General features: G+C 54.2%; 2 protein-coding genes across 4 annotated transcripts in view; one reads left to right on the forward strand and one right to left on the reverse strand.

Annotated features, from left to right (window-relative positions):
* The first annotated feature begins 937 nt into the window (after positions 1-937).
* Positions 938-12,156, forward strand: LFNG (LFNG O-fucosylpeptide 3-beta-N-acetylglucosaminyltransferase). Its single transcript, XM_018915873.3, has 8 exons — positions 938-1,377; positions 8,227-8,275; positions 9,093-9,192; positions 9,342-9,495; positions 9,586-9,671; positions 9,956-10,121; positions 10,338-10,423; positions 10,511-12,156. Exons 1-8 carry the CDS (start codon positions 982-984, stop codon positions 10,575-10,577), a joined length of 1,104 nt encoding a protein of 367 aa, XP_018771418.3. The 5' UTR covers positions 938-981; the 3' UTR covers positions 10,578-12,156.
* A 5,972-nt stretch (positions 12,157-18,128) lies between these two features.
* The window catches only part of TTYH3 (tweety family member 3), a 75,667-nt gene continuing 68,473 nt past the window's right edge, over positions 18,129-25,322 (reverse strand). For all 3 annotated transcript variants that reach the window (XM_050980005.1, XM_050980003.1, XM_050980004.1), the window contains one exon: positions 18,129-23,790. In XM_050980005.1, the coding sequence (XP_050835962.1) occupies positions 23,775-23,790 (16 nt within the window). In that variant the 3' untranslated portion in view covers positions 18,129-23,774. The remainder of the gene's footprint in view (positions 23,791-25,322) is intronic.

Here is a 25,322-nt window from a genome sequence, read left to right on the forward strand (position 1 = left end):
GACTGCTTGTAGAGACAGAGGGTAAAGGGGGAAAGAGGCCCCGGGATTTGGCGCCAGGAGAATATCAAGTTGGTGGCACATCCAAGACCTGATTTCAACCCAGTTTTCTCTTTCAGGCACCACTTCTCCCACTGTCTGGCTGGAAAAATGGTGTCTCATTTAACAAGCAATTATTATCATGATTAGTGATCCTTGGAGGTGAAGGGAGGGGGCTGCTTGGTACCTATGCAACATTTATTTTCAGATATCCCAGCACTCTGGGGCTGCAAAGCACGGTGCTGTGCCCAGCATGAGGCTGGTCAAGTCTGGGAGCCTTTTCAGGTCTCCCTGAAGAAGGAATGAAAACAGACCCTCCTGGCTCCCTGTCCCCAGATTTACCCACTAGAATGGAGCTTGGTGGAAGTGAGAGGAGTGCTGTGGGTTTTTTTTGGGGGGGGGTTGGTGTGTTTGTTTTCAATTATGCTTTGCCTCAAGGGAGACTGATGGGACAATGCCCAGAGTTTGGTCAGGCTGGTCAGCTTTCTGGAAACCTCTTGGACAGGACTGTGAGAATATCTCGGCGCAGGGCTTTGGGCAGCCCGGGAAGGGGAATGCACCCTCTGCTGCCGACGGAGCAGCGAACGATGCTCCCAGCGCGCTGGGGGCTACAGGGCACCGAGTAGCACGGCTGGTGCTACCTCGCCCGCACCAGCCGTGAGCTCCGGCCGCGGGCACGGAGATGCGCAGGGCAGAGGCCAGACCGGGCAGGACGGGGCCGGAGGAGCCGGGACGCGTGTAGGGGCTGGCGGGGAGGACTCGGGGGTCGGAGGGCCGCGGGCGGTCCGCGGGCGGTCCGCGGGCAGGGCCGGGCGGTGCCCACGCCCCGCGTGGGGCGGCCCCGGGTCTGTCCCTCCCCGGGCGGGGCGGGCGCGGTTTAAAGGCGGCGGCGCGGCGGGGGCCGGCGGTGGCGGCGGCGCGGAGAGGCGAGGAGCGGAGGGAAGGATGCTGAAGAGCTGCGGGAGGAAGCTGCTCCTGTCCCTCGTGGGCTCCATGTTCACCTGCCTGCTGGTGCTCATGGTGGAGCCGCCGGGGAGGCCGGGGCTGGCCCGGGGGGAGGCCGGCGGGGCGCAGCGGGCGCTGCAGAGCCTGGGGGCGGCGGCGGCCGTGGCTCCTCCGGCGGCGCAGGGGCCACCCGGGCTCCGCAGCTTTGCCGATTACTTCGGGCGGCTGAGCCGAGCGCGGCGGGAGCTGCCCCCGGCCCCGCCGAGCCCCCCGCGGCCGCCGGCCGAGGACATCTCCCCCCGCGATGTCTTCATCGCCGTCAAGACCACCAAGAAGTTTCACAAGGCGCGGCTAGAGCTGCTGCTCGACACCTGGATCTCCCGCAACCGCGACATGGTAAGGGATGGGGACAGGGATGGAGACGGGGCTGGTTCCCTCCGCTGGCCGCGATGGAGCGGCTCGGGACGGGCTGCAGCCCACGCTTCTCCGCCGCCGTCCTGGCCCTTCGTTCTGTGCCATCCGGGTGGTGCCGTGATCCAGCAAATACCACCTGCCCTTCCCTTGTCCCCCGTGTCACTGAGCCGGGTGGTATTCCGGGGCTGGCTGGGCTGCTCTGCAGCCAACTGTGTTTTTGGGAGGGTGAAAGGCAGCGTTGCAGGGTGAGTGATGGAGAGAGCCCGACCTTGGCTCCTCACACTCAGAAACCTCCCCAAACTCTGCTCCGGGGTCCTTTCCCCTGAGTACCTCCCATTGCTAAGCTGGACTGCTTTCGGCTGGTGAAACTGAGGCACGGTGTGGGGGTGCAGCCCAGCCTGTGGGTGCCACAGTCTGGGTCAGGCCCCTGCAGTTGTGCTGCTCAAAGGACACCCAGTTTATCAACCCAGGGCTGGGAGATGTGCTGCTGGGGTGTGCTGAACCTCTCGGTCTCCTGGCAAGGGACTGGGCAGGACTGGAGTTGCTGGGAGCTCTGTGGGCTCACCCACACCAGGGCAGTTCCAGCTAGTCTGGTTCCTGACCTTACTGATGTCCTGCCCAGAGTCCTGGCAGTCCCTTACTCTGTCCTTCAAGTACTGAAGCAACATTCAAAAGGAAAAAAGAAAAAAAAACCTGTTTCCTTAGGAAATGTGCTTTGCCATTTGCTCTTAAGACACTTTTTCTACCCTTAGACAGCTTCCCAAAAGTAAGTTATGTCTGGTCCTAACCTTTTCTTCCTACTGTCTTCACGTGTTTCCTCCTGGCCTGGAACTCAGTTTCTTGCTTGCAAACTGTTTTCCTTGGAAATCTTGAGCGTCTGAGGGTGGAGGCCATGGGGGAAGGATTGACCTGCCCATGCCCCCCTCACCCAACTCTGCTGGACCTTGTGGGTCTTGGCTCCTTCACTGTACCCCAAGAATTGAAGAATTGTCTTGCTACTTTTTTTCCCCTGTGAATTATGGGGTTTTTTTGGTTTTTTGTTTTTGTTTTTGTTTTTTTTTTTTCTCTCAGGTTTTCTGGGCTTGGCAGTGGATCTGCCACTTCTCCTTGGTCCAGTTATTTAATGGAAACCTCTTTTATGCTCTTCTGTCACTGCGAGGGGGTGGTGAGTGGTGGTGGAGTGAAACGCTCTTTGAGCACCTACAGATGATCCTGGGAATGGCTGCTCTTTTTTTTCTTCTCTCTCTTGTGAGCTCCGGCTTTCTTCTAGGTTTTTTTTTTTTGTGCTTCGTTTGTCCGTTTGGATTCCCAGAGCCCTAAGGCTCGGCTCTCACGCTGTCCCCCTGGGCAAGCTAACAAAGCCCCTTTTCTCCTGGCGCAGAGAAAAGGCTTCGCAGCCTCTTGTGTGGCACTTTCCATGGGAACGAGGGAGCCGGAGCCGGCCGTGTCCAGGTCAGGTTGCCTAGAGATGAGGGCCATGAAGCCAGGGGGGCCGCAGCCCGGCGAGGTGCCTGCCTGACAAGCCAAGCCGCTGAGTGACGGCTCTTGTACAGCACTTGAGGACAAGGAGCTGCCGAGAGAGCTGGAGGCAGCGCAAACTCCTGCGGAGCAAAGCAGGGCTGTGGGGAGGCGAGGCACAGGGGATGAGCCCGCCCTGCTGGGGGTGATCGGCTCCTCTCTTCCCACGCTGTCCCTGGGAAGCTTTAAGGCACCCTGGGATTCCCCAAACTTGGCATCAGGATGGGTTTTTTTTCCCTGCAGAGTGTGAGATTGATGCTATGGGGCTCTTCTCTCTTGCTTCCCTGCAGTTCCTGCATCTCTTCCTTGCTTGACCCCCTGGTTTCCATCCCAGGAGGGTGATTTGGTGGCAGTGGGGCACTGCCTTCTCTCAAACGTCTCTCTTGGTCTGAGTCAGGCCTGTCTCTGCTCATCCTCTCTCGCTCTGGTTTCACTAACGGTGCTCAGGCATGTGAGGTGCCTCACCAAGGCGGGGAAGTTCCTGCCCAAGGGCTGACAGTCTCCTTTGCCTGATGCTGCGTCTCTTTCTCCTGATCGCCTCTCACTCAATCCCCAGCCACCCTCTGGCTGTTCATTAGCCAGGCAGGAGGGATGCACACACTGCTGAGAAGGGGTTAAATCCAGCAGGTAGCTCCTGCCTGGGCCCTGGCAGATAGGGGGAACAGCCATTGTGTCCTTCCTTGGCCGTTCTTTGTTCTGCCCACAATAGTCCCTGTTTCCTGCCCTGTGTCACCTCCAAGACACTGCAAAGGGCACCCCCTTCTCCTTCCTGCCTCTCTGCACAGGGAGAGCACATCCCTATTCCCTTCTAAATCTCCTCTTTGGGTTGCACAATCCAGGCCGGACAAGCTGCTTTTGGAGGAGAGTTATGGGTTTTCCCCTCTTTGCTTTGGGGAGAGTTTCCAGCTGTCTCAGTATCCTTAGGATGCTGGAGTGTGGGCTGGAGAAACTTTGCACTCGAAAGGAAAGAGAGTGGGGAGGAAAATGACCATTAAGCAGAAATCCCGGACAGGAGCAAGTCTAAATCCATTGCTTTCTTGCCGAGTCGGGTGATCTGCAGCGGCAGAGTCGCCAAAGACACCTCTGCTGCCCCTGGGGTTGCCCTGAAGGCGGCTGGCTGTCCCTGGGGCACCCCAGAGGCATCCAGGCAGCTCGGCACACGCCTCGGAGCTCGCCAGGGCTGCAGCCCGGGCCGCCGTCCCGGCAGCGTGGGATCCGCTGGCTGCCTCCCGCTCGGCGGCGCGGTAATTGCAGCCTTTGAAAAATTCCTGCTCTCGGGGCAAAGCCAACGGGGTTTGCCTTCCAAAGAGCACGCTCCTCTGATGGCTGCTCCCAGATTTCTCTAGCACCTTGGCCAGGGTCCCCACCCACATGCTGGAGCGTGCTGGCATGCGAGTCTCTCACTTGCACTCCCACCGGAGCGGCTGAGACCGGGGACTGCCCATCCCAAACCAGCTCCGCGGTGCAGCTGCCTCCCCCCGGCCCTGGGCTGCGTGCCAGGGCCTGCTGAGCACCTATGAACTCGGATGGTGTGTGAGGGTCCCTCCCTGCTGTCCCCCGGGGCAGCCTGTGTGGGTTTAAGGGGTGGGAGCCCCTTCGTTGCCTGTCCCGAACGAAGCTGCTGTCCTTGCCCATAAAAGCCCTGGAGCCGGTGAGCGGCGCGTGGAGCACCAGGCGGGAGGGTGGGGGACCCTTGCCACACAATGAGCTCATTGTTTGTGAGGAGGTTATTAAAAATTATAGCATTTAAAATTACAGTGGAGGATTCTTCCTCTTGCTGAAGGGAGCAGGGGGAGGAAGGGCCCGCGGCCCTGCAAGCCCCTTTGCCGCCTCTGCAGGTCCCAGCCCTGGGATCCGGTGCCAGCACAGACCCGCCCCGGTCCGGGGAAAAGCCACCCCCATGGATTTGGGCTGCTGCCATCGTGGCACGCTGTCATTGCAGGGACATCGCCATCACACTGCTCCGAACTTGGTGAAGAGGGATGGGGATTTCCCCCCCTAAACCCTGAGGCTGGAGGGAAAAGAACATTTGCTGTGGGGGACATAAAGCTGGCAGGCAGCATCCTGACCTGCTCCAGAACCCCTCACCAGCAGGGAGGGGAGACTGAGCCCCCCCAGCCAGCACTTCTTGCTTCTCCTTTCCTCTGCACCCAAGTGGGGTGGCTGTGAAAAGGGTGCTGGAGTGCTCCATCCTCTCCCAGCATGGGGAAGTGAGATGTGGCATGGGGTCAGGATTTGTGCACTGCAGGGTCACGGGGTGTCTGCCTGGCTGAGGTTCCCCTTTTGGTGGGGTGGTGGCAGGCATGGGGGTGTGCTGGGAATGTGTCACCCTGGGAAGTCCCACTCTGCCAGGCAGCACAGAGAGGTCCACGATGACCCCGGGGTGGCCCTGGCTGGAGGGACACCTTGTGCAGCACCCAGCCATGAGCAACCCACGAGCTCCACCAGTGCAGGGGAAATGACTCACCCTGAAAGGAGAAATGAAGGGGAGGAAAAATAAAAGAAAACAAGAGCCTTCCCCAAGGGCAAGGAGGGGGCAGTGGGGGCTGCCGGCGGCTGCCTGGCTCCTGGCGGGCAGCTGGGGGAGGGCTGACCCCATTCTGGCCACGGGGATCCCGGGTGCCGCTCAGTCCCGGCCGCGGGGCCGTGCATTGTGCGGGGCTGCGAGGAGCGCTGGCAGCTATTGTTCGGGAGGGATTTGGCATCCTGTGTTTCTTGAAGCTGCAGTTCTGAGAACAATGAGGTTTCCTGCAGGGCCTGGGGGGGGCAGCGGGCCCTTCCTCTCTTGCACCCTGCAGGAAAAGTTACTGGGGGGGGGGCGGTCCAAGAGGTCCTTGCACCCCTCAGTGCTGCGGCTGGCACAGGGGCCAAGTGGGAGAGAGGTGGCTGTAAGGGCTGGGAGTTTTCTGGCCCTGCTGGGTCTGGAGGTGGTGGTTTACAGGTGACAGCTCAGGGATGTTGGCTGCAGTGTCCACTTGCACCACTGTGAGCTGGATGCTGCCCTCATATCTGGCATCCCACTTGGGAGATGCCAAAGGTGGATTCATGTTTTTCACTTGTTCTCATCCTTTCCTGCCCTATCCCCTTCCAGGCTTGGCTGTCACCTCTGCTCCTTTCCCCTGCAGCCCCAGGTGAAGGGCCATGCAGGCAGGGTGCATCTCCCCTCCAAGAACCACAAATCAATTACAAATTTAATTTTAAAAATGAAGCCTTTAATTGTTTTAATTTTAAGTTAATGTCATGGTGGGGTTGGGAGGGATGTGGGAAACCTGTGAGGCCCCGGTAGGTGCCCACATGGGGTGCCTTGCAGCTGTGTGCTCCTGTCCCAGTCTCTGAGGTGGCACCTGGTCCTCCTGCACCAGGAATATCACAGGGATGTGTGTGAGGAGGGGCCGAGGGGAGATGCCTGGGTAGGATGAAACGTTTCAGGGCAGGCCAGTAATAAACAATTGTCTCTGTGCTCTATTTATAGAGGCTGAGTGCAGGATTAGTTGTGGGGTTATTTTTGGAGCAGCTGAAGGCAGTTGCTGGACGGCGCTTCTGAGCTAATCAAGCAAACATTTTCTGTCTCGCCTGTGCACAGGCTGTGTGTTCCCTGCCCCCTGAAACCTGGGCTGGAGTGCCAACCCCCCTATGTGATGGGGTTGTCTCAGGCATCCTTGGATGCTGTTCTGCTGCCCTGCTTCAATTTGGACCTCAATCAGTCCCTGAGCACCAGGGGGAAATGGGGACCAGCAGCTGTACCCCGAGTTGGTTGGGGGTGACACCTCCTCCTCTACACACAGCACTGACCTTGTGCTACCCCAGCAGCGACATGTCCGTGGAGACACAGCAGCCACAGGCATCCTTGGCCCTGCAGCTGATGGGTCCCCGTCCCCCAGCTGTCCCCTCCTCACCAGTTCTTCCCCATCCCCTTTGCTCAGAGCCTTCCTGACCTCTGTCCCTCCCCACAAGCCAGGCTGCACGGCAGGCTGTGCATTTGTGAGAACTTGCCTTCCCACCTCCTCCATCATTTTTTCCCCGGCTTTTTCTTCTCTCCTTTTCAAGCCCCAAAGGTCACTTGTCGCCCCGTCCCCTCCCATTGAGGCTCACTGCAGCTCCGGGCTCTCCCCACCAGCCCCGGCTGGGGACCTGAGCAAACAGGGCTGGGTTAACCAGTGCAGCTGTATGCTAATGACTGCTGCCCGCTTAACTCTCCTCGCTGAGTAAAGTCAACCCCACTATTGTACCCAGCTCCTCAAACAAGCCACAAAACCCCAGCCCGCTCCCGGGGCCGGCTGCGGGGTGGCACCCAATTTCCAGCTCACTTGTAATTCATCATCCCCAGCGCTCCATCGTCCCCCCTCTGCTGCCTCCTGCCTTCCCCCCCAGCCCTTTTGTCTTTCTTCCTTTGCCCTTTTGTGCACGTCTGGTTTTTAATAGCGCTTGGCAGCTGGTTGTGGTTTCTCTCCTCCAGCTTTGTTTGCTGCCCGCTGATTGATGGCGATGCCTTTCCCACCCCCTGCTCTCTCCCCCTGCTTCTCGTCCTTCCCCAAATCCCAGAGCCAGAGCAGCCCCTCCAGTCCTCCTTCCTGGGTGACATATGCCAGGAATTAGCTGTGTAAATAGAGGAGTGCAGCCGGGCAGGCAGCTCAGGGGCCCGGGGAGGCGGTCGGGTGCTGCCTGGCACCGTGGGGTTGTGCTGGGACGGGGCAGCGGGGAACCATCCCCTCCTCAGGGCTGGCAAATGGCACTGCCTGGCACCGTCTCAGCCCCCTTGGGTAGGACACAGGGAGCAGAGAGGAGCTGTGGAGGCATTGTGCAAGTGGCCAAGGACAGCCACGTGCTGTTGACACAGGTGGGGACGCGGTTGGAGCCGGCGCCAGGGACAAACACACCTGCCCGGGCGGCTGCTGCGGCACCCCGGCCACGCGCGCCGGCTCAGCTCTGAAATCCCTGCTCCGATCAGGCCGCCCTCTGCACCTGCTCCCCTGCATGCCCCTGCCTCCCCTGGTGCTGGGGACAGCCCCTGTGACCCCCAAAACCTCCCTGCCAGCTGCTGCACATGCTAAAGGCAAGAGGACAGGGATGCTCTGTGTGGGGGCTGGGGTTTGTTCCCAAGGGGAGCTCAGCACCCAGCCTGGTCTGAAGCTGGGGGTGTTGTGTGGCTGCCCGGCTCTCTGGTGCCACTCGGGGTTTTGGCAAGGGGGAAGAAGTCACCACCAGCTTCCTGGAGGAGCTGATCCCAGGTGCTGCCCAGGGGTGCTGTGTCACATCCAGAGCCACGTGGTCTCAGCCCCTCGGTCCTCAGAGGTGCCTCGTCTTCTCTTTCAGACCTTCATCTTCACTGACGGGGAGGATGAGGAGCTGAAGAAGCAAGCACGTGAGTCTGTGGCTCTTGTCCATTTGTGTGTGTGACCTGGCCAGGTCCCCTGAAAAGCTCCCACCTGTGGAGCATGGTTGGCATGGGTCCTGCCCTGGGAGCTCTGAAAAACCACTCGCCACAGGAACCTGGGTTGAGAATGACACAATTTGTTTCACTGATGATGCCTAAAGCATTCTCTGCCTGGGAGTCCCATCTGGGGGCAGGTTTACTTCCCATCAGTCCAGCCCATCTCCTGCATGGTGCTGCTGGGGATCACAGTTACAGGGTGGGGTGCCTTTGCACCGCTTTGTCCCCGGGGTAAAGTGGGGTTGGTGGCAACACTGACAGGGTTTTATGGGAGCATTTTCCAGGCTGGGGTCAGCATAGTCTGTTCTCCCCATGAAAATGACTCCTTTTCAGGCTGGGAAGTGATTACCTTTGAGCTGGGGAAGGTTTTTCTACCATGTCCTGGGGAAGCTCAGGGCTCACAGACATCCCCTCACCCCCAGGGTGGCTAGCACACCCTGGGCAAGGTGATGTGGGGTGGCATCATGCTTAAAACATGGATAGAGCTGCTCTACAGTGCATCTGCTGCATCCACATTCCTTAATCATCCCTTCCCTTCTCTCACATGGACAAAAAAGACATTCCCCCAACATTTCATCATTTGCCCAACGCAACATAGCATGTGGGTCACTGAGCATCGGGATCATCCATGAGTTTCCATTCCCCTGGCACACCTGGGACATGAGTGGTGAAGTGTCACCGTTTGAGTGTATGGGGAGGCGTGGGATGCACCAATGCTGGGCTTTGACCCCTCTTTTTTTCCCTGCAGGAAATGTCATCAACACCAACTGCTCGGCTGCCCACAGCCGCCAGGCGCTGTCCTGCAAGATGGCCGTGGAGTACGACAAGTTCATTGAGTCTGGCAGAAAGTAAGCAGTACAGGGGCTGCTGTGGGGGATGACAGGGCTAAAGGGGGACAGGATGGTCCAAACAGAGACTATTTGTGGTTTTGGGGTGGTATCTCAGCGTGGGGACTGGGCAGCTGCCCCGGGTGGGTGTGACACTGCTGTCACTGCAGGTGGTTCTGCCACGTGGACGATGACAACTACGTGAACGTGCGGATGCTGGTGAAGCTGCTCTCCAGCTACCCCCACACACAGGACATCTACATCGGGAAGCCCAGCCTGGACCGGCCCATCCAGGCTACAGAGAGGATCAGTGAGAACAAGATGGTGAGCCTGGGGAGAGTTTGGGGCCTGTTTAATCTGGGCTGTGTGGAGAAGGAGCTGTTGTCTCACTGCGTTTGTTCCCCTCTCTCGCAGCATCCTGTGCATTTCTGGTTTGCCACGGGTGGAGCAGGGTTCTGTATCAGCCGGGGGCTGGCACTGAAGATGAGCCCTTGGGCCAGGTAAGAGCATTGGCACTGCACTCCCAGGGGGACTCCTCATGGTCCTCAGGGCACAGAGAGGTGATATTTTTGGGGATGGGTGCTGGACCATGTCCCACAACCTTTCTCTCTTTGCCTTCTGGGGGTGTCTGCAGGGAGCTTGGAAACAAGCTGGGCAGGGCTTCAGTTCCCTCAAAGTGACTTTTAATCAGAGCTGGGCACCCACTGGCCAAGCCCAGAATCCCACAGGGTGCCCACATCCCCCGGGCTTTGCTCCTCTGCAGCCCCTCTCTGTCTCCCCGCAGTGGGGGTCACTTCATGAGCACGGCAGAGAAGATCCGCCTGCCTGACGACTGCACCATCGGCTACATCATCGAGTCTGTGCTGGGCGTGAAGCTCATCCGGAGCAACCTCTTCCACTCCCACCTGGAGAACCTCCACCAGGTGCCCAAGTCGGAGATCCACAAACAGGTACCCCCAAGTTGTCACCTAAAAATTGGGCATCATGGCTAAGATCTTGATTGATGTGCGACCAAAAGAGCAGAGGGGAAAAGCTCCATCCCTGTGGGATGATGCAAAGTGTCGCTGGAGGCTTTGGGAATTGGGGTGAATTTTGCAGCTCCCCTTTCCTCTGCTTGATCCTTCTGGCCACGTCGGCCGCTTCACCCCTCTGTGCTTGCCCCCCAGGTGACACTGAGCTATGGCATGTTCGAAAACAAGCGCAACTCCATCCACATGAAGGGAGCCTTCTCTGTGGAGGAGGACCCATCCAGGTGAGCTGGGGCTCCCTGTTCCCCCCAAACCGGGCTGCAGTGGGGCCGCCGCCATCCCGTGCTCAGCTTTGCTCCTCTCCCCGTCAGGTTCCGCTCCGTGCACTGCCTGCTGTACCCCGACACGCCGTGGTGCCCCACCAACATGGTTTACTAGGAGGTGCAGGTGCCCTCCAACCTCGTCCCGAGTTTCCCCGGTATCCGACGGGCGTGCGGGACCTGCGTGCGGGTGTGTCGGTCCGGCCTCGCCGCCGGACGGACGGACGGACGTCGTTGCTGTGGTATTGCACAGTGTGTGTGTACTGAAGGCTGCTGTGCGGCCCCTTGAGCCCTACCCTGCCTGCCCGGCTGCCCGTGCCCGCTGCCTGGTCCGGCCGGGAGGGTGGAGAGGGACGGGAACTGAGCACTTACCCACCGGGCACCCGTGGCTGGCGGGCCCCACGCCATGCGTGGGCAGCGGCCGCAGCGCGGGGCCCTGCCCCACCCCGGCCTTGCTTCTCCTTGATGGGTTTTTTTTTTTCCTTTCAAATGTTAAGGGTTTTTTTTGTGTGTTCTTCCCTTCTTTGCATCTACCCCCCGACCCGCTCCCATAACCCCTGACCCAGCCCATCCTTTCTCCCAGTCCCAAAATCTCAGCAGTGAAGCTCTGGCTCCCAGTTCGGATGAGGGGTCCCTGTGAGTTCTGCTCCCTGGCACGGCAGGCAGAGGTGGGCAGGGGAATCCTCTGGCCATGGCAATGGCTCCTCCAGGGTCCTGCAGAGCTGCTGGGTGCTCCACAGCCTCACTGGAGGGAGACGGTGGGGTGGGCTGGGAGCTGGAGTTGGTGTTAACTCCATTTCCCAGAGCTCCCCCCACACGGGTGAGGTGTTGCTGGCAGCATGGGTGGGTGAACTATTTAGAGACTGGAGTAAAGACTTTCTATAAATATGGGCGTGGGAGGAGGGATTTTCCAGATCTGCCACCGTGTTTGTCCAGGGTCTCCCTCCAGTGCTGCCTGCAGCCCTGCAGCTCTGCCAAGGAGCACCTCGAGGTCTGCCTGGGGGCTGTCTGGGTGTCCCCAGTGGGGCCAGAGCATCCTCAAGCCTTGCCCTGGCTGTGGGTGCTGGCCAGGAGGCACCTGACCAGCTGGGCACCTGCCCAGGCAGGCAGCATCTCCCATCCCTCCCATTGTGCTCTCCCTGATGGAGAGGGATTTATCCAGGGAGGGAGAGGGACCTCACATCCTCCAAGAGCTGCCCTGCCTGCCAACACCAGTCCTCTCTGCCCCTGGGCCAAGCCAGAGCTGAAGATTTCCAACTTGAAGCTGAGTGAAAATAGCCCATAATGGGTGTGTTGTAAATATGTTATTGAGCCAGTATTTTTTTTACTGTGCCTTTTTTTTTAAGAGAAAAAAAAAAACAAACACATTGAGAAATATGTAGATTTTAAAATGCTTTTTATACATTTTCTGTGGATCAGAAAAAGAAAAATCCCCAACCTTTGATAATCTGTTTAAGAAAGAAAAAAAAAAAAAAGCAATGTCTTGTAACTATCACTTACCTTAATTTATATGTTCCAGTATCTGGAATGTCACTCTGTGCTTTCTGTACCTAGGATGTGTTTAAAGCAATAGATGTGGGAAGGGGAACCAGCATGGACAGTGTGTTCTCAGGGACCTGAACCCGATCGCTGCCACGGGGTTCCCGTGGGAGCGGTCACCAATAAAGTGGCTTTTTTTGCTGACCACAGTCACCTGCTCCCGGCTCCGGCGTCTCTTTATGGATGTGCTGCTCTGAACAGCCCTTGATCCCCCGCAGATGTTATCACCTCTGGCCGAGCTCTCAGGGATGCTCTGAGGAGGGGCTGCTCCTCCATCCCTTTTTTCCCACGGGTACTGGGCTCCTGCTGGCCATTTGCATCCCGGGGTGTCAGGGTCCTCTCCTCCTTCCCCTTCCCAAAAGGCTCGGACCGGGCTTGGCACCTCGGGGCTGGTTTTTCCCAGGCTCGGGGGTGGGAGGGAGGCGGTGGGGATGAGGTGAGAGCCGGTTGTTAGCAGGGTGTTGTTAACAGCCGGCGGGCAGGCGTGTGCGTGGGAAGCTTGGGGGCTGCGGGGGAGGAGCCCCTTCCCTCCCAGCCCTCCCCTCACCCTCTCCACCGCAGTTTCAGCCAACTCTGCGCATCCACCTGCCAGACACAAGCCCCAGCTTTCATGGGCTATGGAGATAGCCTAAGATTTGCCCCCCCCACTTCCCAAACCAGTCCTGTTGGTGCCACTTGTACCAGCTTCCACCTGTGCCACCCCTCCTCCCTGCCTTCCTGCAGAGCCAGCATCTTCTCGCCGTCTCTTGCTCCCGATCTCGCTCTTCTCTCTCTTCCTGGGATCTTCTGTCTACTTCTCTTCCGTCTTACTCGAATCTCTGCTCGTCATCTCCCTCGTCTCTTCCGCATCTCTCACATTCCTCTCTTCTCTCTTCTCTCCTCTCCTCTCTCTCTCTCCTCTCCTCTCTCTCCTCCTCCTCTCCTCTCGCTTCCTCTCCTCTCCTCTCCTCTCCTCTCCTCTCCGCTCCTCTCCTCTCCTCTCCTCTCCTCTCCTCTCCTGACTGCCTCTCCTCTCCTCTCCTCTCCTCTCCTCATCCTCTCCCTCCTCTCCTCTCCTCTCCTCTCCTCTCCTCATCCTCTCTCTCCTCATCCTCTCCCTACTCCTCCTCCTCTATCTCTCTCCCCTCTCCTCTCCTCTCCTCTCCTCTCCTCTCCTCTCCTCTCCTCTCCTCTCCTCGGCACACTTACTTCACAGTTTCGTTTGAATCTCTGGGTTATCAAGGGTTGGCCCTGCTAAAAATACAGCCTAGCAGGAAATCAGTGTGTGCTGAAGCAGCCACCCCTCCTCCCCACCCCCTCACCCTTCAGACAGCCACAAAAATCAAAAGTCCCCCAAGCTCTGCAGCCCTTGGTGAGGTGGGGCTCTGGTTGAGAGTGTGTCACCTCAGAGAAGCAGCATCACCCTGACCTGGCCACCCCAAAAAGGGTCCTGGAGGAAGGGAAGGGTGGATGGACAGCAGTGCTGCCTGGGGCCAGGGATGGTGTGCTGGGTAAGGATCTGGTGGCCCTCAGGCCTCCGCTGGTGCAGGGTCAGCAGAGGGACCTGCGTCAGGCACAGGAAGCCGTGACACCGAGCCCCATCTGCCCCCCACGGGTTTTCCTATTGCTCACAGGCTGCGGTTTGGCAGCGTGGGCACTTCCCAGCAGTGGTGCTGTCACCCTCACCGAGCCTGACCCTCCCCTGCACCCCAGACAGGACTGGCAGATGTGGGTGAAGTGCCCATGGAGGCACTGGGCAGCCAGGGGCTGTCACTTGGGGTTGGGATGCTGCTGTGAGGAACAGGAGCCCCTGGCAGGGGTAAAGGCTGGGGGGATTCTGGGCATGGTGCAACTCCCAGATGGGGTTTTAAAAAGTAAAATAAATACAAATAAAAAAATAAAGTTACAAATAAAATAAAATATTAAAATAAAATGAAATATACCCCACTGAGCCTTCAGAAGTGGGGGAAGGCAGCTCACCAGCCCTCCAGTTTGTCTCCCACCAGGCTCCCAGCCTCTCCCTCCTCCTTTCCCTACTCGTGGGCTGAAAAGTAAATAAATACAGGCATTAATAAACAAAAGGAAAACAAAAGCAAAGCCTGCTGCTCTCGCATACTTGGCAGACTCTGCAGGCCAGGCTGCTTTCATCTGCACCCCTGCACTGGTGTGGGACGTCCTGTTTACTCTCGCCTGCTCGAGGCAGCTGATAAGGCAGCTGTACCTTTTGGAGAGTCTGGTGTGTGGTGATGGGGTGGGGACAAGCCAGGCTTGTTGGGGACACTGCCACTCTGGAGCCACAACACTGTGCCCAGGGGATGCTCCAGCACTGTGCCTGGCTAAAGGCTTTCCCCATCTCTGGGTGGTTGCAACATCGAGGGCAGAGAGTAACGCACTGGTTTAGCCCTTTTTGCTGTTTCCAACCTCCTTTTTATTTTATCTTCTATTTTTTTTTTTTGTTTAATTTGCATTTGGGTCACTTGCAGTCCCAGACTTCATGTGAGTCACTGTGTTCCCAGCCTGGCTGTGGGGACTTTCAGCAGGGACCGTGTGCAGGGCGCTGGGACAGACACCCGAGATGGGACAAACACCATCCTGGTACTGACAGCAGCGAGAAGTACTTGAGGCTTGGGGTGGGAGAGCAGTGTTGGGAGACAGCAAAACTTGTGTGAATTGGCTCCAAGAGCCACTTCCAGCTGCTTTGGCCCAGAAAACTGGAATATTTGTGGGAAATGAACATAAAAGCATCCGAATGGCGGGGCCTGAGCGATGAATGCAGCTGCAGCTTTGGGAGCTGCCTGTCCCAGGGCTGGGTGGGAGAGTGCTGGGACCCCCGTGGGGGCATGATCTACATCCCATCACCCCTGTGCAGCTGGAGGTGATTTATTCCACCACCAGCACTGCCTGCCCTGTAGTGAGGGGCTGCAAAGCCCTGCAACAGAGAGTGATGGCTGTGGGATGGCCAAGACTCAGCACTGGGATGTGCAGAGTAGCTCTCAACCACTGCCCCGTTATTTTTTTCACCCTTCTACTATTTCCCACCCCTGCATAACATGCAGGTGGTTAAAATAAATAACCCAAAACCCCTGCAAAGTTTATTTTTCCCTTCCTGACTTTTAAGACCAGGCTTGAATCTATCAAAACCAATCCCCCTTGCCCCAGAGCTCCCAGCAACTGCTGTTTCTGGTCTGCCTCAGCTGCCCAGTGGGGCCAGTTCTGCTGCTGTAGCCATTTGGCAAGCCAAGAGTGGAGGAGGAGATAAATTGAGCATCTCAAAAGCATCTGGAAACACTTCCCACGGCGCTGCCAGATGAGATCTGCGAAGCTGCAGCATCACTGAACAGCCCCGCTCCCAACCCCTCCTTCCTCCTCCTCAGTGGATGTGTCCCCCTTCAGCCCCCACCAAACCATGGTGCTTTCACCAGGGAAACAGAGCTGGGTTTGTGCTGGTCCACACTGAGGACAGGGACCTGCAGCAGCAGTGTCACCACCGTGTCAGCACCGGGTGATGCTCCAGCCGTGTCCTCGTCAGCCTGGCGAGCCCCCTGATTTAGGGTGGCTGTTGGGTTAGGAGGCCCTTGGGCAGTGGGGCCATTCTGGGTTCCTGATGAGCAGTCCAGGCACAGACCCAGAGCTGATGGGTTTGGAAGAGCTCAGGAGTGGCCGGGTGATTTACAGGGTGCAAGCGCCAGGTTCCGGGAGGTTTGCCTGGTGGGAAGAGGAAGCACCAGCATCTGCAACACCTCACAGTGAGCTGTGCTTCCTCCCACTTCCCTCCACGGGCTGGGAAGGATTAAAAAATCCCTGAGCAGAGATTTTTGCTGAGGTCATGGTGAGAAACACCCCCTGCTCCAGGCAGAGCAGAAGGAAAATCCTCTGCTCCTGCCACCATCCATCCCCTCTGCAGCACACAGCAGTGTGACCCGCTGCTTCATCATCATGGCCACAGTGAGCCCACAGCCTCTGTCCCTGCCTGGGCACTCCCAAATGAACTGGGAGATTCTGCAGTGCTGGGACAAACCGAGCTGGTGCAGGCCAGGCTGCAGACACGGGGTGAGGAGGAGCCCTGGATGCAGAATTCTCTGCCTCTGCTCACAAAGTGCCAAGCACAGGGCTCCAGCATCCCCACGTGGTCAGACCGATCCGAGTCTCCCTGCTCGGGGTTTTCTTTCCAGTGGACACTCAGCTCTGTCCCGGCCTCCCTCGCAGCACAAGGAGAGGACACGACCTCCTGAAAGCACCACAGTGTGGGTGGGGAGATGTGGTCACGCCTCAGTGGGGTAGCAGGTGGTGTTTTGGTTTGAGAGTGATTGGCATCTGACTCCGTGATGCAGAAGGCTTGAAAGACACTTCATTTTTAAGTGTAGTATTAAGAAATCTACAGTTCTTATAGGAACAGTAGAGGACCTAAGACTTGATTGGTCTTCTAGCAAATTATATCTATAAACAATGGTTATAGAAAGAGAGATTATAATTGTTTGATATTTTTTTCTTCTAAGATCTTCAGGCTTAGCTTGTGAGAAGTTGTTCTTTTTTTGACTGAACTGAGAATACCTACACCTGAGGAGTGAGGGTGCTTTGGGAGGGGTTAGAGAAGATGAGCTGCAATTTCTGCTGCTTTCCTGGACTCGTGGAGAGGGCAAAACCCCTCTGGACCTTCCCAAAGAACCATAAATCCAGCTCTTAAATGCACCCAATGGAAGGAGCTGGGCAGAGCAGGCTGCAGCATCAGCAGTAGGTGCTGCCTGCACAGTGCCACATCCAGCACAAATCATCACCTGCACTTTGGGCCATTTCCCACACCAAGAGGTGACAGCAGATGGGGACATGCAGTCAGTAACTGTGTCCCACAGCCACCAGCTCTGCCTGATGGTTTTCCATCCTCCATCCCACGGGAGCTGCCGGAGGCACCGCTCGTGTTAGCACAGCTCAGCACCCCACAGAGCAAACAGGTTTGAAAGCACCTCCCCAGGGCACCCCTCCCTGCCTTATCTCCCAGGACTGAGATCTAAGGGACCACTACTGAGGGCTGATCTGAGGGTGAGGTTTATTCAAACACATACTTCACCCTTCCCTCTGTTTCCTCCAAGGCCCAAATGGCTCAGGAGAGAGCTCAGCCCAGCTCCTGCTGGGACTGGGAGCAGTGCAGAGGGTGAGCCAAGCAGCTCCTGGGGTGGCTGGAGAACACTGGGAGAGGTCACCATGAAGGTGGCCTTTGGGATGTTCCCATAAACCTGGTAAAATATTTACACTGATGACTCTGATCCAGGCTTTATTTTCCTTCATGCCACAAGATTCCCTTGACTGCTCCAAGCCCTTTTAGAGCTTTAGAGAGCAGACTTAATCATCTCAGGTCAGGGATGAAGATGGAAAACGTGGGTTCCTCCTTTAGATGGAAATTAAAAAAAAGAGGGGAGACACATCTGTCAATTATTAGTGAAGGGAGGAAAACTGGTGTCTGGGATTCCCAGCCATGAGGGGTAAGTAAGTCACAACAAGAAGCCCTGTGTGGTTCTGAACTGGACTTGGGAGCACTGGTGTGGGTTCCAGCCATACTCACAGCATTTAAAAAATATGCATAGCATTTATAAAGACAGAGTTGAATTATTGCTTATCCCCACTGCTAGGAAGGGAGGGGCTGAGGTCAGGGCAAGAATAGCACAGCATGGGGGCAGGAGCCTCCTTTGGCTGGTGGGATCAGGCAGAAAAGAGTTCAGGGAAATTAGAGGAAGGCAAAGGTTCCAGTTCACTGTGTGATAGTGATGTGGTGGTGGGCCTGTGATCAGAGAAGTGCACAAACAGAACTGAAAAAGAAACCCACGATACCCTGGGGCAGCACTGAGTTTCATCTTCTCCCAAAGAGGAACACCTTTGACAGGGCTGAGCTGGTGGGGCACCATCCCAGGACACTTTTCCACATTTCTTGCACTTGTGCTGGTGGAAATGAACCACTTGTGTTTCCTGCTGCTCCAGTGGGGAATAATCAAAGCAGCAGAGGGGCCCCAAGGGGTTCAAACTCACTGGGCACAGGAGAACATCTCCCAGGCTGATGTGTCCCATGGCTGCTCCAGCACCTCCTGCCCCAGGTACAAGGACATCCCCACTGCAGCCACCAGCCCCTCTGGGAGAAAACACAGATCAATAACCAAGAACAGTGGTTTTAAATCATTTATTTTTAAAACATGAAACCCAAGCTGAATAGAAACCACAGATATTACATTTAGGTTTTTTTGTTTAGTATTTGCGAACCAAAAAAGTTACAGTAAAAAATAGCTACGTTACAATCAAGAGAACTACAGAATTAAAAGTAAAGATACAAAAAATGGGCTCAATCCTCTTTAATCTTCACAATTTAAAAACATTTTGGGTAAGTGCAGGAACACTTGAAAGAAACTAGCAGGTCCGAAGTTTAAAAAAAAATTATATATATTTATATATTATATATGTATATAAAGTGGTATGATATACAACCATTATGGTTAAGAAGAAAAAAAAACCAAACAAACAAAACAGAGAAGTTACAAAAAGGCCAGGTACATGTTCACCATTAGGTTTCTGTGCACAGTGTCCAAGAAAATAAACTTCCCTCTGAATGATGTGAATAAAACTCATGGGGCCTCCCGTTACTAAGGGACCTGAGGCACACGATGTGACAGCTGGGCAGCTGCACCCAGGGCAGAGGACAATGGAAGAAATGAGGCTTTTCTGGGACTTCAGCAGCCTCCTGGGCAGAGGCCACTGGAGGAGTCTTGGTGTGTGAGATTAGAGGAGGAACAGGAAGGAAGGAGTTGGGAATTGCATAGTGAGGAGCAATGTGGTATCAAATATGCAGAGCACCTAAGAGCTTCATGCTACAGTTATCCTCTTTAGGAAAGGAGTATTTTGAACTTTCTGGTTGTACATCAATTTATGTTCCACTTTGTGCAGCCACAGGGGCTGGGTGAGCACCCGGGAGCTCCAGGCCACCAGTAACCCATCCCTCATCTCCCAGCTGGGCAGCACACTCACCATCATGGCTTGGCAGGGATCCCACACACCCCCTGACAGCACAAACCACTTGTCAGCCATCTAGGAACTGCTATAAAACATCCCATGCTTCTGCTGGGCCTACTGGGCTGCCTAGGGAAGCCATCCATAGCACACACACAAATTTTGGGAAAGGGAGGTAGGCTGTGGTGAAAGGAGGTTCAGACCAAGCCTTGGCTCTGTCTCAAGGCATGAGATCTGCTCCTCAGCACCTCCCTGGAGGGCTTTTCCCTCCCACCCAGAGGTGCTCACAGAGTGGCACTGACACGCTTGCTGCTCCTTGGAGCCCAGGCAGGAACAGCTCCAAAGACAGCTCCTCTCCCGAGCTCAGGGGAAACCCACCCACCTCATCTCCTCTGGGACTGGGGGGTGGCAGGGACCAACCAGCCAAGACACTTCTCTCTTCTTCAAAGGGCTCAGAATGGTATTTCAGTGCCTGCTGGGAGGGAGACAAGGGGGCACCAGAAGTGAAGTCTGGGCTTGCTCCCACAGGTACCTGGACCTTGATCTGGGGGCACCCACCCTCTCCTGCCTCCCACCACCCTGCAGACCCACAGCTCTCGTGAGCAATGGCTGAGCAGCTCCCTGAGAAATGCTTTAACTCTCAGAAAGGCCAAACTTCTCATGTAGTTTCAGGGAACTGCTGTGGAAATCCTGACTTAGGATCACTTAAAACCCCATGCACTGTGTCCCCCTCAAAGCACTCAAATGAACATCCCTTGCATCTTGGCTGAGATGACTGTACACGGAAAATCAACACCTATCAAATGGAGAAAACTTAAAAAGGACAGGAGGGGAAGGGAGCACTCCATCCTTCACATTTGGATACATGGATGCACGCTAAAAATCTTAGCTTGAACCCTTTTATCAGCACACAAAATGAACTCAGTTTAATAATACATACAGGATACAAACACTACAGTTATAATTCCCAAGACAGCACAAGAAATTCACAGCCGAGTCTTGATTTGATTTCCTTTACAATTACAATGCAGTCTTGAACACTGGACAAAAGAGTCCAACATGCTATTTACATTTCACATTGTGGAGATGTTTGTGTGCTTGGAAGAGTTCTCAGTTCCAAAAGAAAGTGTCATTCACACATGATGATGCAGTGGAAATAAACCAAGCCAACCAGACAAGCCAATGACCACATTTGTGCTTCTGAAAAGGTAACATGAAGTGTCTTCATCGATGCAGTCACCTTCCACCGGACAAGCTGCCATCCACTCTGCAGTCAGCAAGGTGTCCAGAGGCCAATCTCAGCTCCTCCAACTTCTGGACCCTTTTTCTAGCAACCAGCAACATGAGAAATGTCCAATAAGGTCAGCTAGGACACACCAAGTGATACGGCCTCGGCGTTTTGTCACATTAAAAACAGAGAGACACGATGGAAGAGAGAGAAGTCTCTACAGCTTTACCTCCTGCAGCTTGAAGAGTTTGGACTCCCTCAACCTTGAATGCCATCCAGAACAGATGAGTCTTTGCCAGATAGCACCTGCTGTTCACCCGAGAGGGAGGCACAGAGTCTGGGAGGTCTTGGCTTTTCAAAGTCCCCTCCTCAGACTGAATGTGACCATATGGATGAGACTGATTATGTCGCAGCCATAAGAATAGGCAAAGGCCATCTGTTCTTCAGCAGATCCATTCAGACCAGCCTGCAGAAATGCCACACTGTTGCTCAAGGTTCCAGTAAAACAAAAAAAAAAAAGGAAAAAAACCCCAAAAGTAGTAGTAATAATAATAATAATAAACCAAAAGAAACCCATTAGTCTGTGTTTCCTATCCAGCGCTCTGCACAGCATGCAGCGGGGCAGCAGAGTTCCAGGATGCTTTACAAAAGTGCAATATCCATGTCAAGTAAAGGAAGTGCTGGCTGGACACAGGTACACTGCTCACACCGCAGTCATGTTGTGCTGGCCTCCAGAGAGCAAAATGTTATCTCCATAACATTCTTTCCAGTTATATGTTGAAGTCACAGAGCACGTATCTCCACAGCTGTGCCTTGCTGCAAGCCCCAAACACTGTCAGGAGTTGTTCTGGGTGTTGGAAGTGGCTGTGCCAGACCTTGGAAGGAAGCAGGTCAAGGTGGCTGCTCTGCTAGATGCTGCAAACAAAGGCTCACTCCCCATCCTGTGTGGCACAGACAATGCCACGGTGACAACTCAGACCCAGCCCAAAGTGCAGTCACACGCAGGTTCAGGGTGCATTCTGTGAACAGGGAAGTTGGTACACAGAAGCACTTGTTTTACAGGGTTCCCCACACCCTGCAGCCTCCAAAACACTTGCCTTTCACCAGTAGGACTGGGCCACAGATTTCAAGGCAGCTCCCCTAAAATTGATAATGTGAGTAGCAATCGGAGCACATCCTTGCATGGAGGGATGATGGCAGAACAACTCAGTCTTAATAAGGATTATATGGCTCTTGATTCTTTCTTCAGAAGGAGGGAAAGGTTGGGGTTCCCCCAGAGAACAGTTGGGTGCTTGGGGCCCTGCAAGATCACCTCACCACACCCTGCACACCCACAGCTCCTGGTAGGCTCTCAGACAGGATGGAAACCCTGGGGCTCGTGAGCCACAGCGTCCCTCCATCCCACCTGTGACCAAGTTCCCTGCCCTTGTTATTTGATAAAACAGAGGTAATGTTTCAGTGTGAAGCCCATCCAATGTGTCTGAAAGGGCATACTCAGTCCTGAGCAAGAACATCCTGCTTCCAGAGATTTATGGTGAAGAGTGAAGTTTATTCCAAACCCTTCTCCTCCTGTCTGTGTGGTGATGCCTCCTCCCTGTCTCACACTCCTTCGAATGGTAACAGCTGGCCTTGCAGTTTAGTAGTGGTTTCTATCTTAAGAGGAGTCTCAAAGCTTGCTGTGCCACAGAGCTGCTACCATTTCCCAGTGGATCCCTCCAGCCTGTTTAGCTGCCTGCCAGGAGCAGTTCCCACCTCACTGCAAGAAGGCAACTGACTTGAGTAAAGGCAGGTTGGTAATTCTGTGCCCCAAGCTGCAAATGTGGGGTGAACAAACACCATCTGAACATCACTGAGGTGACAATGAACTGCCTCTGCCAATGACTCCACTCCAGTTTGAGAGATGTTTCCCACTCAATTTCCTCTGCCAGTTATTTAATAAAATGCTCAGCAGCTCTGCTAAGATGCCCCTACTAAGAGGTAAAAAGACAAAAAGGAACATTATAGTTACCCTAGTGAAAGGGCAGTAGTTGACAGCACCTCCCAGGAGGCAGTCTCCTCTTCCAGCAGGAAGCTGCCAGTGCCCTTTGGAGCACTGCTCTTCAGTGGGAAGTACAGCACCAGTGAAGGATGTTGCCTCTGCAGGCACCCAGCTGCCCCTTTGCAAACCTTGTTCTGCCTCATGTCCAGAAAATGCCGTACATGTGCATTAGTATGGTCAGATAGTGGTTAGCAATGTGCCTTTGAAAACAAAACAAAATAGAATAAAATAGAAATCTGTTCTGACAGTCACAATGTTGTCGAAGGTTTCAGACTCTAAACACAGAAGATACACTGACAATCTTGTAAGTTTGTTAGGAATGAGGCTCCAAAAACCTCCTTCAATGCCATTTCAGCAACCCTGTGCTGTAGATTGTGGTTTATAAAAAAGGAAAAAAAGAAAGTCCAGCAGAGTTCACAGGTCATTCCCACGTGGAGAGCTTGCACTTGCTATAAATCCATTGGTGCTTCCAGCTTCTCTTGCTTTTGCAAGCTGACTGTCCCATAAGATCTAGCATCAGAGAGCCAAAACTCTTTAGTGCAAAAATACCTCCCATAAAGTCTTAAAAGTCTTTCCCTGGAAAAATTTGGCACCAAGTGAGTGGCTGGCTCCTGTTTGATCTGTGTCAGCCTAGGAAAGGCAGCACCCAGAATGCCATCTGCAAATACCTGGGCTTCCCTGGTGGAGCAGAGAGGTCAGCTCCAGAGCAGTGGACAGGGAAACTGACTGGTGCTGGGCCCCCCTGCTCCTCCTCAAGAATTCACATAGGGATAGAGAGGGAAAGAAAAAGGCATTTTCTTAATGGACTTAAAAAAAAAAAAAAGCTAACCAGGGTAGTGAGATGGTTTGCTCTTCTGGAGCAAATTCCAGTGGATATGCAGTGACACCCTGAGGCAGGAGCTCCCTCCTCCCTCAGCCAGGGCAGTGCACCAGAGGATTCCCACCAGATGCTGAGCTGTGCATCCCCCAGCATTCCCTCGTTGCACACCAGCCACAGGCACCCAGTGCTGCTTCTTCAGGGTCTGACAGGCTGCTGGTCCCACTGCAGCTGTGAAGAAGATCTACCAGCATCTTTCACCAAGTCCCTCTTGGAACAGAATGGGGGAAAGAAGGGGGCAGAAGATATTCCCCCCCTGCTCCTGCCAGGCTGCTCTGGTGAGCTGGCCCAGGGGCTGGGGGCTCAGGTTCCTGCCCAGGTGCTGTCAGCTGCTGGCCAGCACACCTTTGCTCTCTTGTACTACAGGGTGAAGGCTTAAATTCAAAAGGAGCTTCCACTCAGTGGCCAGGTACCAGGTTGGAAGGGTGGTCTGGGCTGGAGAAAAAGAAGGAGCTGCACTAGATTTTGGGCAGAACAGCAGGATTGTTCTATAAGGACAGCACAGGGGCACAGCAGTTGGCACATTGTTTAGTCTGACTGCACGTGTGGGTTTTGTTTTTTGTTTTTTTTTTTTTTTTTTTTTTTTTGCTTTTTGCTTTTGCTTTTTCATTTTAATGCACACTGCCAGCATCTGGACGAGGTTGGTTGGTGGCGAGGTATTTGGCTCTCATGCTGGAGGTGTACTGGAGAAAGAAAAGACAAGACAAAAAAAACAAAACAAACAAACAGAAAGTTAAGTCAGAATAACTAATGTCACGATGGAACCACAGATTTCTACCACTTCTCAGCATAACATGGTGTGTGTTTACAGCAAGCATCTCAAGGAGCTGCTGACTCAGTCTTAAGAGGAAAGTTTCACAAGTCCTTGCATAGTTCACTCTGAGTAACATTCTGCCAGTCTGCTGCAGGGGTGCTGGCCAGCTCAGTGCAGATGTGCTGGTGATTTATCCAAGCTCTCTAGAGAAGGAAATCCAATAGTCACTAAGTCAAAACATGACATATGTTTGCTTGGGAGAAGAGAGGGAAATGGGAATGATGCAGATGTAAAAACCCACCCAACACTTTCATCCTCTCTGGGTGATGTTACTGCTTTCAACCATGCCAGAAAAGGAGGTTGAAAAGAAAATGGGTGCTCACTGCATCTTCACATTGCATTTTATAGAAGACTGCACGTGCCACGGATGGGCAGCTTGAAAGAAAAGTGAGGAATAAATGATTTATGCCCAAGAAAGAACAGACCCTATCAGGCTGGAAACAGGTTGCCATCAAACAGGATGATATCAGCAAGTTATCAGGTGGGAGACAGCCCACTGTGGTTTGGGATCCAAGCTGTGCCCTGAGCAGCAGCAGATGAGACTCCAGAGTGGGGGTGAGAAGAGCAAGTCACAAAGATGAAGGTTAGGTTGATTTGGAGGTGGTGGTGCTGTTCTCATTCTCTTTTTTATTCTAAGCAAGGTAATCCAAAACAGCTTCCAGAAGCTACTGAGGTAACATGTATCATTCAGCTTTGAATAATGAGCTGAGAAACATGTGAATAAAACCCAGCAGTAAGAACAGAACTTTGCCTCTTTATGCCAATGTGTTTGATACCTTCTGGGTTCTGCTACCACAATATTAACAACCAAGCAATGAGGAAAGACATTTCATTCCTCTTTTTATACCCTCTGGAGCCTGAATAATTCTATAATATCCACAGCTTACTTCCCAAGAGTGCTCTTCAGCATTCTGACTTTTTATCACCTCTTAAACCAAACCACATAAAATAGCCAGTTAAGCTGGCAGAGACAACTGAAAGGCAGTTCCACACCAGGAGGTATGATTTATCTTGCCCACTGGGAAAGAAAATTATGAGGCATCTTTAGGCTCTCCAAAGCTCAGCTGTCCACAGGGGTTTTCAGAGAATTAACAGTATTTTATCAGGTTTCCTTCAAAGACTGACCTGGGTTGAACCTCTGCACAATAGAAGAGAGAAACTGCTCCTCTGGCAGAGCTGATCTCAGCAGCACAAGATGAAGACACCTGTGGCTTACCTGCACACTCAGCTTTTTGGGTCTTCCATAATTGGAAAACTTTTTTCAGAACATGGATCTTAATATAAAACTCTGGCCCAGAAATGGCATCTATATTTAGAAGACAAAGGGTACATCTGTTCTTTCTAAGATGTTTTTTTTTGTCAGTGAAAGGGCAAAAGATAGAAAATAGCAAGCTGAACTAC

Source organism: Serinus canaria, chromosome 14 (assembly GCF_022539315.1).
Source record: "Serinus canaria isolate serCan28SL12 chromosome 14, serCan2020, whole genome shotgun sequence".
NCBI lineage: Eukaryota > Metazoa > Chordata > Aves > Passeriformes > Fringillidae > Serinus > Serinus canaria.